Raw genomic sequence first — 16,327 nt, 5'->3', positions numbered from 1 at the left:
GTGTCAGGTGAGGCTTTTCTAGATATGCAAAAACTTTAAACAGCAGTGATAACTTACAGAATTCACTTTAGGTGGCTTTAAAAGTGGATTAGGCAAATGAAAGAGGATAAGGCTATCATTTGTTACTAATAATAATGGCTATACTCTGTCTCCAGGAACAGATGCATGTTAAATGCTTTTGAAATTTAGAGCTGATGTGAAGGCAAGAACCATTTTGGCAGACTGGGAGAGAGGCATGGAGATGCCCGGGAATCCATTGCTGGGATGCTGTGAAGGTTGGGCTCCTCCTGAGATGTGACTGCTAGAAATCATTCTCTGTTGAAGGCTTCCAGTGTAAATATGTGTAAATAAATCATATTTCAAAGACACTGCAGATGTTACTATATCTCATTTACCCCAAAGGAACACAGAACCTGGTTGAGTGCCAAGACTCCTTGGAATCTTGTGCACTGCTTGGCAGAGATTGGGGTGGCCAGTAAGATTATTATTGCTGTCTGGAGAGGCACTCTTATGCTACTGCAGCAAAAGCAGAACAAGAACCTCACTGGAACATTTGTTGGAAGAACAGCTACAGGATTTTTAGCAAGAAATTACGGGCCATGCACCTATTGCAAACAAAGCCATATGGCTAGCTCCATTTTTTTTTTTTGCAGGAGCAAATGGTATTGAAAGCATGATTGTAAAAAAGTGCCCAGATAACATAATGAACACAAGTATGAATACTTAAGAAAAAGGGCCCAAAGAGTGTTTATCATCATCCACCAACAATTTAGCTGAAACTAGTATTAACAAAGCCTGGTGTGCTCTGGTCCAAGGGGTCACGAAGAGTTGGACATGACTAAATGACTAAACAACAACAAAGTATTAACATGGTATTTGGAGTAAAAAATATCATATGACCAGATACAAATGATGATGTGTGTATTGTGTTAATTGAAATCATAATTTCAACTAGTGTGGTTGTTCTTATCATCATATGACAAACTGCATTTGCAGGAGTTCTGACCTTTGTTGCATCTTGCTGCCTTATTTAAACCATGGAGATGCTTTATTGATGTAGCCTTTCTCTGCAGGAGAAGCCTTTACATCACTGTGTGATTATCATGTAACTCATGTGATTTGAGTAAATGTAATTTGAGTAAATGAGTGAGATAGGGAAGACAGGACTGCAGTGATTATTTTTTTAAGGGAAGGGAATAATGTGAAGCCATTAGTTCTACTCTACCTGATAATGATTTTGTCAGCTTCTGCATTATGACTAGTTTGAGAGCTGTGAACATGTTATAAATAGAAATCTTTGCCAAATTATTTATGTGTTACATTTACTTATATTATATCCCACTTTTAAGGATACAAATATTTCCAAAGCAGCTTTCATAACATCAGTGACAATACATTAATACAATAACAAAAACATAAGTCATTAGGATCTTTCCCATAGGGTAGGGATGGGCAATTTTTTCAAATTCAGTTTCTTTCAATTTCTTATTTTTCCAATGTCAAGTTTAGTTCTACACATTTCCACATCAGTTTCTAAATTCTTTTTGTTTAGACCTCATGAAAATTAATCAGCATTTTAGTGGGAATTCCTCCTAATATACATTTTAATGCAATTTTGCCTAATAGCTTTTTGCAAAGCAGTTTCCTTTAACAGAATGCACTTTCTATTTTCATAGACTTTATCTTGGTATATGCATTTTTGTACATATTACTTTGGTGAAGAACTGCATTGCAAAATTCAGAGAAGTGTGAATTTTGAAGGATGGCTGTGTTTCATTTTGCATATTGCTTTGGAAAGTGTGAATTAGGTAGGTTTCCTTTAAATGCAAACTGAATCAAATTTCTCTCCTATCCCTACCAGAGGGTCCTTAGTGGTGGATGATGTCTTCTTTGTTTACTTCTATCTCTATCTTCCCACAGGGCAGTTGTTGGTAGATAGCCCTCTGTGGAGAACCCAAATAAAGTAGACTCTAAGGTTGTGTTTGGCTTTCTACCTCTTTCTCTCCTGGAATTTTTCCACAAGGCAGTAGTTGGTAAAAGACCTGTGAAAGGGGAGAGAAAAGTCCAGGTGGTACAGCTCAGAAATTTTCCTCTCTCTCCTGGAATCGTTCAGCTTGTGGTAGATTTAGATAGCAGCTGAAATGGTAAAGGCTTAAGAACATAGATTATATGACAAAGGGGGGGGGATTATATTTTTTGCTGAAGTTTAAAGAACAACTTGATAGGTTTTCAAAAATATGCCATAAAAAGACAGTGTGCAATTCCTCACAAGTGCCACTGAGATCAAGGAGGTTCAAGTGATGAAGGATAAAACATATAAAAATGTAATCTAGGTCAAAATAATGTAATTGCTGGTTTCAAAGTAAAAAAAGCTATAATTTTTGGTGAATGTTGTAAAAGTCTCAGTTAAAGATAGGGCCCTGGAAACACCGTTTTGTTTATTAGGTTTTCGAAAACAGGAAGGCATAGTTTTTAAGAAATGGTAAACTATCACATATTGTGTCATAGGTCAACCGAGCAGGACATTATGCTGACATTTAGCATTAGCTAGAACAGACATGCTGTTGCTTTAAATTGGCTTAGCTTCATTAAACTCTATAGAACTATAATATTTTATGCCAACTATTTTACAACAGCTAGGTTGCTGTTATGGGAGAATACACCATATTTTCCATTCCAAGAAAAACCGTAAAAAAATTCACAGATAACAAGTCTCTTGCATTCTAAACATCTTTCCTGCATAAGGGCAAATTAAAGAAAAAATATAGTCACATTTTTTTGGTGGCGCCTATAAAACATGATTTGTGTTTTACGTATTGTCTCAGTAACAAACAAGAGGCTAACAAATAACATTCCTAGAGCTGTGCTGACATCAACTGATGATGATGACGTGTGAGAAATATAAAATTAAGAGCTAACTGCAACTATAAAACATAGCCTGCCAAGTATGCTCTTGGCCTTCTAAGAGATTTGGTGGTTTTATGTGCAGTTCTCTTTTACTTTGTGTTACAGCAAGGGTCGCCAATGTGCTGCTCTCCAGCTCATATGGATCACAACTCCCATCATCCCTTACCATTGATCATGCTGGCAGGAGCTAACGGGAGTACAGTAATAGTACATGTCATTGGTGGGGGTTGAGTGGGAAAGGCACTAGTTGTTAGATTGGATTCATTATTCCAGTAAAGAGCTCTGTTTCCTCCTTGATAGAGAATGAAATTCCTACAGCAGGATTGCCACCACAGCTGGGTGGAAATTTCAAATGCCTGTATCTATATCTAGATAGATAGACAGACAGATAGATATTCTATCTTGGGGTGGGGTGGGGGGGGGAAAGAACCCAGAAGCTGAACAGAGAAAACCTGCAGATGTCCTGTAAAAGTGAGTGAACAGAGAAGGCTGTTCCACAGTCAGTGCTCAAGGTTGAAGCAGTCTGAGGACTCTAAGGGAAGTGTTGAAATTTCATAGTCTTTCATTCCATCATATACAAAGGGGCAGAACCGGCTCTAGATGCCCACACAAAGAAGAGCAAATAAGTAAAATGACTGCCAAGGTTGAGTACTGTTTCTTACCAACATACTTCTGTTTGGAAGTGGGTGGAAGACAAAATACATCTTATGAGTCAGATGCAATATTCTGTGGGTTGCCACATGATGCAGAAAAGAAAAAATAACAATAACATTGCAATCCCAGTGCAGTGGGTGAGAACCTTATGAATCCCTTCGCTGTCCTCTTTGAAATTCTGAGTCATTGCTTTGAGGCCGAGATTGGCATTTGACCAAATTGTAGGAGAGAAGAAAGGGAGGGGGGACACCAATAATCTGGAAACAAATACAGTTTTCTCTTGGCAAAACAAGGCATCTTTTATCCAGGTATGTTCCATGTAGACTAGAAGAATTATGTTCTTTATTTTTATTTTTTTGTTTGTCCAAGAGTTTGTATAGTATTGCTCTGTATAGCTTTAAGGGTTGCCCATCCCCCACACCACTGTCGAGCAACCCCTATGGCCCTGCTGTCACTTACCCTGAAATACACTGCAGTGCTTGTCAAGCTTTCTGTTTGCAGATGTATGATAAGTCAAGTAGTGAGCTATAATAGCTGCATTGAACTTCTAAACTTTGGGAGAATTGCCTAGACATTGGTTCAGCACTTGAACGGCAACTGTTTGTATTCTGAAATAGGTGAGTGTTGTAGCATTGCACCTTTAAAAATCTTTTGTCACAAATTACCATTCAGTTGAGTTCTGTGACTGAAACAGATTAGCTGGTTGTTGTTTTTTAAGGCAAGTGAGAACATACAGTGCACACATGTACTAAGGAACTGTCACTCATTAGGTGAGTTGACAGTACTCCTGTTAAAGTTACAGAAAACTATCAACTCCTGAAATGTCAGTTTTTGTTCATTCATTCATTATACAGAAAGAAAAAACCAAAGTGGCTTTGTACATTGCTTTGTACTAAAATTCTGTATGTGTAGTTATTCCATCTAGTTTTGTTAAGAGAAAGATTTATTAGGAATTACAGCACCTAATAATATTCTTTGTCTCAAGTGCATACAAAAATATGCTCTTACAATTTAAGATTTTATATATTCTGTGCAAACTGGACCAAGAAGATTCAAATTATAGAATTTAGGTATTTCTGCATATAACCTAATTTTGTAGTTTATTGTACAGCTCTGGAGACATTCCTAGCTAAGGAACATGTACATTCCTAGCTAAGGAACCCAGAATTTATGTGCAAGACTAGTGGGATATATTGACAAAATATTCAAAATACTGACTTCATATTTCAATTGTATGCACACTTGGGAGTATATCCCATTGAAATCAATAATGTGTAGGTTCTGGATATGTGAACATTGGCAAAATATGTGCCTGCCTATAGCACTTGTAAGGGCATTGGAAGATGTCAAAAGGTATTCACTACCTTCGAAACATTATTTGAATTGGTTTATAAAGCAGAATCTCTGTGGGCCTGAGGTAACACAGATTAAAAACAATTGGGATCTTTCCATTAATTGCATAGTTATTTTTACAGGTCTATATTTAATCAAGGAAGGAAACAAAACACATGTTGCATGTCTTTAGTTTTTGTGTTGACTTCCGAGGCACTTTATGAAGCATTCAGTATTCAAGTTATACCCTTTGTGTTGATTTATTCTTATGAAAAAGCTCACATTTTATTGAGTTTTCACAGTTTTGCCTTTAAGAAACTAAGTGATGTTTTGATGTAAGGTACCAGTAAAAAGGTAATATATATATATACTAGTATAATTGTGCAACAATGATCTTGAGTAAAGCATGTTTAAAGGTAAAGGTACCCCTGACCATTAGGTCCAGTTGCTGACGACTCTGGGGTTGCGGTGCTCATCTTGCGTTACTGGCCGAGGGAGCCAGTGTACAGCTTCCAGGTCATGTGGCCAGCATGACTAAGCTGCTTCTGGCGAACCAGAGCAGCGCATGGAAACGCCGTTTACCTTCCCGCCGGAGTGGTACCTATTTATCTACTTGCACTTTGACGTGCTTTTGAATTGCTAGGTGGGCAGCATGTTTACTTAGAAATAAGTCCCACTTAGTTCAATATCAGTTACTTCCTAGTAAGCATGCATAGAGTTGTACTATTACTATATTAATGTCTTTTGCGATAGGCTGACACAAGCCCCTTCAGGGCTGTTCTACCCAAATAACTGTGTTTTATATGATGGCCCAGTTATTGATTTATTGGTTCCAGTTGGAAGAGCAGCCAGCTGTGGTAAAGGCTCTGTTTGAGAAATAACACTCTGTGAGAGGTTAGTAAAGGCCATGTCAAATAAGTAATTGAATAGGAGAGTTAATTAAAGTCATACATGGCAATAACTCACTGATGTTACCCAGCTCTTCTAGGTATGGATTCACAATTAAATGATAAATAGTTCATATCTTTGTCTAATGGTACAGGATGTTAACACTTACGGATCCATGTCCAGATGTTCCCGTAGTTCAGCATATGAGAAAAATATCACTTAAGTGAAAGTCTGAGATGCCATTTTTTGTTACCAGAAGTGATGCAACACTTGTCTACGTGACAAAAATAAATACACCAGCAGGATAAGGAGGCTGTCAGAATCAGAGTATAAAATAATATTGTTGAGATAAGTGAATGAGAGATAAAGGCCATATCTATATATGCTAAACAGGATTTCTCCCCAAATATCTCCGAGGTTGCAACATTATGGTTTATATGTCTTGTGATCCTGTCTGATGTGAAGAATTGTATTTCTGCATAAGTTTACTTGCTCACCTTATAATTATATTCTTGCCTCCCATGGTAAGCTGGTTGGAAATAATGTCTGGTTGCAAGCTGGCATCATTGTAGTAATGTTGGGTATTTACTGGTATATGTGGCAGTATGACTATAGGCTGCTTCAAGCAAGCAAGAAACAGCAGCAGTACTGGGATGGGGGTCCCTACTAATGTGAATGGGGCCATAGAGGGGCAACACAGAAATAGGCATCTACGACTATTTCACAACAGTGTTGTTTGGATTATTTCTAAAGTGTGGAGCAAGGAAGGGCAGCAATTCCAGAGAATGGACCTAGTGCAAATGGAGACTTACCGGTAGTTGGAAAAACCATACATCTACCAGGAGAGATTACAAATAAGGCTACAATCCTAACCCTTCTTACTTTGGAATAAGCCCCACTTACCTCAGGAGGACTTCTTTCTGAGTAGATATGGTTAGGATTGCACTGTAAATCTATTATTTTATAAAGTCCAGAGCTCAGCAATTCTCACTTTGGCTCAACAATATAATTCTGACACTTGCAAGTTTCCATCTTCTACCTTCTGAACTTGGTGTAGTTGTCCTCTTGTGCTGAAACGAATGCACCTGATCCTATGGCCTGTGGTAGAGCATCTTTTTTTGCATTCATGTCCCAGTTTCAGTCCCCAGCATTTCCAGATAGGGGTGGGAAAGACCGATTCCTGAAACCTTGGATGGCTAATTCCAGTCATTGTAGACAATACTGAGCTAGATTAACCAATGGTATAAGGCACTGTCTATGTATAAGTGTAGTTGCATTCATTTGGAACCCTGATGAATATGTTTTATCTTTTTGATTGTCTTAGCCTTCCTGCTGCTTTCTCATCCTCTCAGTCTGGCTTTAGCTTATAAATTCCTTGGTGTAATTAAACATATATGCTTAGCTCTTTAGATCCTGTATTGCTGATACAACTACATAATAAATTATTTTCCTTTGCTCCCAGGGAAAAAATGTCAGCAGCCATGCCATACATGAAAATGAAAATTGATCCACGGAACCTACAGATTCAGACACATACTGTGGAGAAGTTACTGGAACCCCTCATTATTCAGGTAAATTAGAAATAGGAAAAGTGTGTTATGGAACTATTAAATGAAACTAGGAAAATTTTGAGATGGTTCATGTGATATTTTATGAGAGTTCAGAAAAATCAGTTGAGCAAAATATTGACTCAGGATATGCATTTTAAAGTGTGAACTCATGCCTACCAAACATAAGGATTATGAATTTACTGTAAACCACAATTTGTGCACACAGTGAAGACATCTAGGGTTGCCACATTTTGAAGAGCAAAAAAGAGGACACATTTGCAAACCACATTTAAATATGGATTGCTATGACAACTCTCATTTTACATACCCATGAAAAAGAGGACATGTGGGTTAGAATATGTGAATGTTTGGAGAGGAGGCTAAACTGGGATTTTGGCCTGTTAGAAATCTGTTTCCTATTGAGAACAGTGCAAGGGCTTGGAGGCAGGCAATGGCTCACTACAGACTAGGTTAAAGGAGACCCAAACCTCCTCTCTGCAAAACTATTGAACTGGTATGTGAACAAAAGGCAAGATAGAGGCTTGTGTGTAATTTGTGCTTTCCTCTGTGTATTTGTGACTTCAAGGAGACTTGTGCAATTTTAGGCCTAGACTTTGTCAGACAGTATGCTTTGCAAATGTTTCAGAACTATGGCCAGAGTTAAGTTTTGAAGCTGACAGGCTCTGGTTTCGGTGTTGGGGATGCATAAAGTGGCTTCTGCTGAACTGTAGTACCGGTAATTTAGGCTCAACAGCTGAGCTGAATCTCTTCTGTTTTGATAGCCCTCTATTCATAAATCTTTAGTCTTCTTACATATTCCTTAGTACTAACATAAAAGCTTGATTTATTCTGAACCTAAAACTTCCCACTGGCATATAGGTAAATCAGTAAGCTAGTTTACACAGATGCCTACCCTCTGATATATTTCAATAATTTCATTCCATTTATTCCATGTGATAACTTTCACAATGGCCTGTACTTGCAGTAAATTCTTTCAATTGACTGCACATGTTTCCCCTGGTAATTGCATTTTTTTTATTATTGTAACTATATCATATGCCTTTCATCATTTTCTAAATTCTCACTTAGCCAAGTCATGAATATTTTTTTCTCTCTCACTCTTTTTGCTGAGTTGTCTTTGTTGTCTGAACTTCACTTTCTTGTGGTTCTGTGAATGTGATCCAATTTTCTAATCCAATTTTCTAGATCCAATCTGTATAATCCCTCTTCCTTGTTTATTTGTAGGTAAAGATTAATTTTGAAACTATTTCTCTCATTTCCTTTTTTACAAGCAGAAAATAAAGTTGCAGAATGAAACTAAAGTGTAAAGATTACATAAACTAAACACTAAACACTAAACTGCTGCCCATTTTATTTGTCTTATTCATTGGTGAAGAAAAGTTTAGTAGGTGCTATTGGTGTATAAATGGTTCAGACAGATAAATAAACTATTAGGTTTTAAGTGACCACTCTGCTTCTTTTGCACTGCCCTTTCTTTAACCTAGCCATTTTGAGTCAGAGATTAATACTGTTAGGAGAACTCTCACCTACTGTTAATTTATGTCTCCATTCCATGGTGGTGGGTGAGCTTTTCTGTTTTCTGTTTAATGTTACTAAGGAACTGGGCTTAGATAGCAAAATCTGCTCAGCCTATATGTAAATCTGGCACTGTAGCCACTAAGAATGTTTAGTGCTCATTGGACTCTGTATTCTTATATGTAATATGCCATGCCTAGCTATAAATGTAAATCAGACAAACTTACACTGAAGCAGCTTAAATAAAGGAACTAAAGAAAGTAAAGGAGGCTAATCTTCAGTTTTTCAACGGAGGCAACACTTTTCTTGTCAATGTTTTGTACAAGTTTGTATAGAGCCCAGAAAAATGATATTTGGGCACTATCCTGGAAATAGAGTGAAAGTTGCTTTTCACTATTAAAGCTATCTCCCTCTGAAAAGCTTATATAAGCAAAGTGAAGACTTTGATTATATGTCTGTTTTGACACCACTTTTTGCCTTTGTGTGAAGAATCACTGCAACAGCTTGAAAAGCTAGAGGCTGCTTTTGGGGCAATTAATGGGACTATTTGTTTGTGTGTGCTTCTTTCTGAGTTTATTTCTTCATACACCATGTGTTGGATATGCCAGTGCTGTGTGCACAAATCATGGATTATGAATTTGATATAAAAATTCCCTTAGAGCTTTATTAGTCACAGCTATCTGGGATCATTATTTTCTTAATATATGCTGAAAAATGTAACTGTTTAATTTCAGAGCTGAAAGTACTAAAATGTCTTTTATGTTTTTAGGTTACCACATTAGTGAATTGCCCTCAAAACCCTTCTAATAAGAAAAAAGGATGCTCCAAACGAGCCCGTGTTATCCTTGCTTCTGTGGAAGAAGCCACTTGGAACTTACTGGACAAAGGGGAAAAAATTGCTAAAGAGGCTCCTGTGCTAATGGAGGAACTTAATGCTGCACTTCGTGATGTCCGCAAAGAAAGTAAGTCTGTCATTGCTATGACAATAACACACCTATTTCAAGGAGCAGCTGCATTTTTTTAAAAAGTGCATTTGACTCTAAGAATTTTTTCCATTACAGTTCTTAAAATTGCGACAATCCCCATAGTTTGGAATAATAGGCACATGCCCATTCTGAACTTATTAAATCATTCTGTCTGTTTTCCTTCTCTTCTCAATCTCACTAGAGTTACTGGTAAATCAGCCCTTTCCCTGTGAAATGGAATACAAGTGTTCTCTAAGGAGATTCATGGGCATCTTTGTGTCTAAGAGATGCATTAGCTGGAAATGATTCATTTTTGTGTTTAGAGACCGTATCAATTGCAGGGAACTCTGGATGGATCACTGGTAACATGTTGAAAAAAGTTGTGTGATTCCTATGAATTTATATATTGTCCTTAACTTCATAGTGGTGGTGATTGCAAAGTGGTACCATCAGAAGGTTGATTTCAGTTTCTTCCTGTTGTGTTGTGGCTGTCATCATGTACAGTTCAGCAGTTCACTACACAAATACAAGGCACTGGAAAAAGTGAGGCTGAAACCTTGGGGTTAGATAAGTACATTGCAACATGGTGTGATGTTTGCTGTCCATCCACTTTCCACTGTCCAATATATGAATACCGGTTAGTTACAGGCTTGTTATTGTGTGTATTATAAATGTTTTCAAGAATTCTTTCAAATTGATTGGAAGAAAATACCTGTCAGCCACAATCATACAATGTTCTAGTGAGGACACTCATTTTAGTCTACCCATCCATCTCAGTATAACAGAACTTACAATTTTGTATTGACAGGCAACCTAAATTTTCACTTTGCAATTGACATTAGACGAGTACTTGAAATAACTGCCAAAATAAAATATTCATGAAGCCAATTACATACATACATACATACATACATACGTGAATTTTAATGAAAATTTTGACAAGGGAACCTTCTATCATTATGGAAAGGAGGATAATATAATAAAGAACAGCTTCACACAACTGGAATTGCTGAAGCTAATTTTAGTGAATGCAGAATCGCTGTAACATATTATGCTATAGTTGTTGTTCAGTCGTTCAGTCATGTCCGACTCTTCGTGACCCCATGGACCAGAGCACGCCAGGCACGCCTATCCTTCACTGCCTCCTGCAGTTTGGCCAAACTCATGTTAGTAGCTTCGAGAACACTGTCCAACCATCTCATCCTCTGTCGTCCCCTTCTCCTTGTGCCCTCCATCTTTCCCAACATCAGGGTCTTTTCCAGGGAGTCTTCTCTCCTCAACTTCAGGATCTGTCCTTCTAGTGAGCACTCAGGGCCGATTTCCTTAAGAATGGATAGGTTTGATCTTCTTGCAGTCCATGGGACTCTCAAGAGTCTCCTCCAGCACCATAATTCAAAAGCATCAATTCTTCGGTGATCAGCCTTCTTGATGGTCCAGCTCTCACCTCCGTACATTACTACTGGGAAAACCATAGCTTTAACTATACGGACCTTTGTCGGAAAGGTGATGTCTTTGCTTTTTAAGATGCTGTCTAGGTTTGTCATTGCTTTTCTCCCAAGAAGCAGGCGTCTTCTAATTTCGTGACTGCTGTCACCATCTGCAGTGATCATGGAACCCAAGAAAGTGAAATCTCTCACTGCCTCCATTTCTTCCCCTTTTATTTGCCAGAAGGTGATGGGACCAGTGGCCATGATCTTAGTTTTTTTAATGTTGAGCTTCAGACCATATTTTGCGCTTTCCTCTTTCAACCTTATTAAAAGGTTCTTCAATTCATCCTCACTTTCTGCCATCAAGGTTGTATCATCAGCATATCTGAGGTTGTTGATATTTTTTCCGGCAATCTTAATTCTGGTTTGGGATTCATCCAGCCCAGCCTTTCACATGATGAATTCTGCATATAAGTTAAATAAGCAGGGAGACAATATACAGCCTTGTCGTACTCCTTTCCCAATTTTGAACCAATCAGTTATTCCATATCCAGTTCTAACTGTAGCTTCTTGTCCCACATAGAGATTTCTCAGGAGACGGATGAGGTGATCAGGCACTCCAATTTCTTTAAGAACTTGCCATAGTTTGCTGTGGTCGACACAGTCAAATGCTTTTGCGTAGTCAATGAAGAAGAAGTAGATGTTTTTCTGGAACTCTCTAGCTTTCTCCATAATCCAGCGCATGTTTGCAATTTGGTCTCTGGTTCCTCTGCCCCTTTGAAATCCAGCTTGCACTTCTGGGAGTTCTCGGTCCACATACTGCTTAAGCCTGCCTTGTATAATTTTAAGCATAACCTTGCTAGCGTGTGAAATGAGTGCAATTGTGCGGTAGTTAGAGCATTCTTTGGCACTGCCCTTCTTTGGGATTGGGATGTAGACTGATCTTCTCCAATCCTCTGGCCACTGCTGAGTTTTCCAAACTTGTTGGCATATTGAGTGTAGCACCTTAACAGCATCATCTTTTAGGATCATGCTGTAGTAGTTGTTGCAAATCTCCATGGATATTGAGTCATGTATCTTACCCAAAGATTTCCTTCATTTCTTGATCATGTTGCATTCTCCAGCTGTAAAATGTCTCACATTATTTAGAGTCTACAGGAAAATGTACATTAGAACTCTTGTTGAGATACAATAATAGTGAGGTGTGTTTCTTCTTCTTCTTTGTACATATGAATAGTGAATTTTTTTTAGTAAAAGCAAGTCCAGTTTTTTGTAAGAAACTTACAATGTTTACTTCCACCCAGTTCTGAGAAGCAAACATGACTGTTGCTCTTTTCTATGATCATTAATCCATACCTTTCACATGCTGGAAAAGGGTAAGAAGGGTGGAACAGGGATGAACTCAGGCTTGCAAGAAAGGTTAAAAAATTTTTTTTTTTTACTATGTTCAAAGTAAGAAGGAGAAAAAGCAAGTAGTGGGTTCTCTTTGTGGAGAAGATAGGAAAATGCTATTGGTTGACAGAGAGAAGGTGAAATTTCTCAATGCCTGCTTTGCCTCTGTCTTCACCTAAAAGTAAAGCAGTGGCTAACTTGGTGATATCAGAAGAAATGATACAAGGAGGAAGCTGCAAACAAAGTGTTAGGGAACTGTTCCCGGCACAGTGCAAGGTGGTGGAAGGGTTCTCAGGATGCTACAGAGAGCCCCGGTCCCACCTGACTAGCAGCACCTCTTCTGGCAGTGGAGGGAGCAGCGAGGCTTCCAGCGGGGAGGGGCATGCGTTTCAGGGAATGGAGGGTAGCGGCTCTGAGGATGCTGGAAAGACCCTGCACTCCTCTAGTCCAAGAGGCAATGAAAGAGACACGCAGCTTCCTTCACCCCAAAGGCATCAAGGTGTGAAACGAAAGGATGGGAGATGGGGTTTTCCTATACCGAAGCTCTTTTGTTGGGGTCAGAACCGGAAGGGGCCATTCCCGGATTCTGCCGACAGTTGATACAGACATGAACTTTTTAGCTCTGCACTGTACATAGTTTGCACAATAAAACTTTAAAAGGAAAACTTGGAGTTTGGCCTGCTTACTCATGAGCAACTAACCGAGGACCTTACACAAAGGGTCTGGAAACAAAGCCTTATGAGGAATGGTTGAGGGAACTGGGTATGTTTAGCCTGGAAAAGAGGAGACTGAGAGGAGATATGATAGCCACCTTCAAATTTCTAAAGAGCTATCACATAGAAGATGGAGCCAGCTTGTTTTTTCCTGCTCTGGAGACTAGGACCTGAAGCAATGGATTCAAGTTACAAGAAAGGAAATTCTGACTAAACACCAGGAAGATCTTTCTGACAGTAAGAGCTGTTTGACAGTGGCACAGTCTCCCTTGGGCAGTGGTGGAATCCTTGAACTTCCTTGGAGGTTTTTAAACAGAGGTTAGATGGCCATTTGTCAAGGATGCTTTAGTTCAGATTCCTGAATTGCAGTGGATTGAACTAGATAACCCCCAGTGTCCCTTCTAACTCTACAGCACTATGTTTATATGACAGCTTTTCACCATCACTGGGTGCTTGCACTAGAGCTGGCTACAGTAAAAATCTGGAGCTCATTTCCCTACTCAATAGGCACTGTAATAGCTAAAGTGGATGTAATGAAACCGATCCCTGGATTATTTTTTGCATCTGTTTTCTGCCATGTAAATATAATGGTAAATAACACCTAGCTGTAGAAGTTCTTTGTGCCTTAATGTCAGATTTTCAACTTTGTCAGTTTTTCTAATTTTTTAAATCATTGATTTATTTAAAATTTATTTAGCCTTTATGTGCTTGGTGCTATAAAATATCCTTGAGGTGACAGAATAGGCAATAATGGTGGGTTTAAAAAGGTGAAGGGAGAGAGGGCAGGTTCATAAATGAACAGTAAATATGGGTGGTGGAGAGAAAAGCTCATTGGTAGCAAATGATACAGACTGGTAGTTACTGCATTCAATTCTCCCATTTCTGCAACATCATCTGTTTTGTATAAGAACTTGTTTCAGGTAGGGCTCATCCACACCTCAGTTTGCCCTACCGCTTTCCCCTGGGGAAACCCGCATTTTAGCGTTGAATTGGAGCAAACAGCAATCATGTTTTACATGGATTGACTTTGTTATGATTTAGCACCAAGGAGCAGGTTTTCTGGGTGAAAGTGGTGGAGCAAAGGCAAAACCGCTCTGATCCAAGTTTTCTGTGCAGAAGTGTAGATGAGCCGTTGGTTTGGAGGACCAAAGTCACATGTTGTATGGGGACATGGTCCTACCCCTCCTTTCTCAGCCTTTTTTCTATCTTCAAAAATAGCTTTGGTGAACAATCAACATGCCTATGTGTATAGTTCATCTTCATACTTTATTAATTTGGCACTGACCCTGTGGAGTGTCCTCCCCCTTGTCATCTGTGAGGTATCAACTGTGGAATATTTCAAATGTCTTTTAAAACATTTTTTTGTTTACTCAGGTTTTCCCTGATAGTTGAAACATTTTTTCAGATTGCACTGCTCAGTGTTGTTTTTATATTTTGGTAATATGTCTCTTTTATATTTTAGTTGTGATTTTATTATTATACTTTCCCTCATAAACCACTAACAGATTTTTTAAATGTTAAGTAAATTAAGTAAATTAAATTGACCTCCTGACAGAAATTAATCCCCTGACCTGAGAATTTCATCATCTTGTTGCAAGGTCTCCCCACTTTGGCTAGCATGCTGCTTCAAAACATATCAGAATGGCCTTAGGTCCATGACTGCAATTGCACAAATTCAGAGGACAGAACAGTCATATTGGCACAATCAGTGCTGAATTCCACCCATGGTATGTTACTCCCTTTCTCTTACCTTTTCTCCTTCCACCTCATCTGTATTTTTAATTTTCAGTCTCTTTTAAGCATTTGCAAGCCTTGGGATAACCCAAGTAAGCTTATACCCCTCCATCCTGCATGAGTGGTGGAGGAACACATGAATCAGTATTTGAAGGAACAAGTGAGGCCCTGTACCAAAATATCATAGTGTGGAGTGCTTCTTTTCAGGGTTTCAACCACTTTGTTCTATCCAATACCTCTTATTTTTTCATTCTCCACCTCCCCTCCTTCCCCAAATTTAATCAACATTCTCTGCCCACTGAGCAACCTCAGTTCTCATTGGTCTTGTCCTCATCAATTTAAATTTTGGGAGGATGGCATGGGCATGTTTGTGCTCAGTGCCAGCTGCAGTTAAAATCTTGGTTGCTTCCAGTGTTTTCTATTGACAGCTCTTCATCCCATCCTTGGGGAGATTTAAAAATAGTTTCTTAGTGTGAACCAGGAAGAGATATTTCCAGATGAATGAGAGGATTATTTCTTCCCATGTGTCTCCTCCTCTAGCCATTCTTCCAACCATTTGTCAGATTCCCCACTTTCTGTGCCAATCCCTTTGCAGTCATTGACCACTCCACTCCACTCCATTCCATTCCCCCCTCCTGCCCTTTTGTCAGGTTTCTCCCTTTCCCTTACACACTCAGCATTTTGTGCCATTGAGTTATTATGGGGTGGTTCCCCACTTCATCGCGCTTTCCCTCCCCCATTTAAAAACTATGAATCATATATAATTCACTTTATATAGTTAATACAAAACTCGTTTTCTACTCATCACAATGATTCATTTTTTTAAAAGGTTGTGTAGCATTTTTGACTCTGTCATAGTGAAATAAACAAAATTTACTTTTTCATAGATCCATTAGCATTCATTTCCTTTGCTTTCTCAAAAGCCAAGTAATCTTAGACCACAAAGTACCCCCTTTTTCAAATACTAGTCTTATACACCACAAGTGTCCTAGAAAAACTGGAACACCCTGTTTGTCCCTGTGAGAGCATGGCAGCCATTTCACCCCGAGATCTTGTCCTGAAAAGAGCATTTTTTAATGGCCCTAAACTTGTCCTATACTGCTAGTTATCTTTGGAGTTCACTTCTAAGATCTGTATGAAACCCTTAGTGCAGTTCCAATCACCCCTGACCAATGGTCCTGCTAGTAATAATAATAATAATTTATTATTTATACCCCACCCATCTGACT

General features: G+C 38.7%; 1 protein-coding gene across 1 annotated transcript in view; it reads left to right on the top strand.

The window, feature by feature from the left end:
• The first annotated feature begins 4,050 nt into the window (after positions 1-4,050).
• The window catches only part of CTNNA3 (catenin alpha 3), a 577,780-nt gene continuing 565,503 nt past the window's right edge, over positions 4,051-16,327 (top strand). Inside the window, 3 exon segments of the mRNA XM_033148941.1 lie at positions 4,051-4,178; positions 7,244-7,352; positions 9,637-9,829. Of these exon segments, the coding sequence (XP_033004832.1) occupies positions 7,251-7,352; positions 9,637-9,829 (295 nt within the window). The 5' untranslated portion in view covers positions 4,051-4,178; positions 7,244-7,250.

Source organism: Lacerta agilis, chromosome 5 (genome assembly GCF_009819535.1).
Source record: "Lacerta agilis isolate rLacAgi1 chromosome 5, rLacAgi1.pri, whole genome shotgun sequence".
NCBI lineage: Eukaryota > Metazoa > Chordata > Lepidosauria > Squamata > Lacertidae > Lacerta > Lacerta agilis.
Note: the sequence above shows the minus strand (reverse complement) of the source record. Positions and strands in the feature narration are given on the sequence as shown.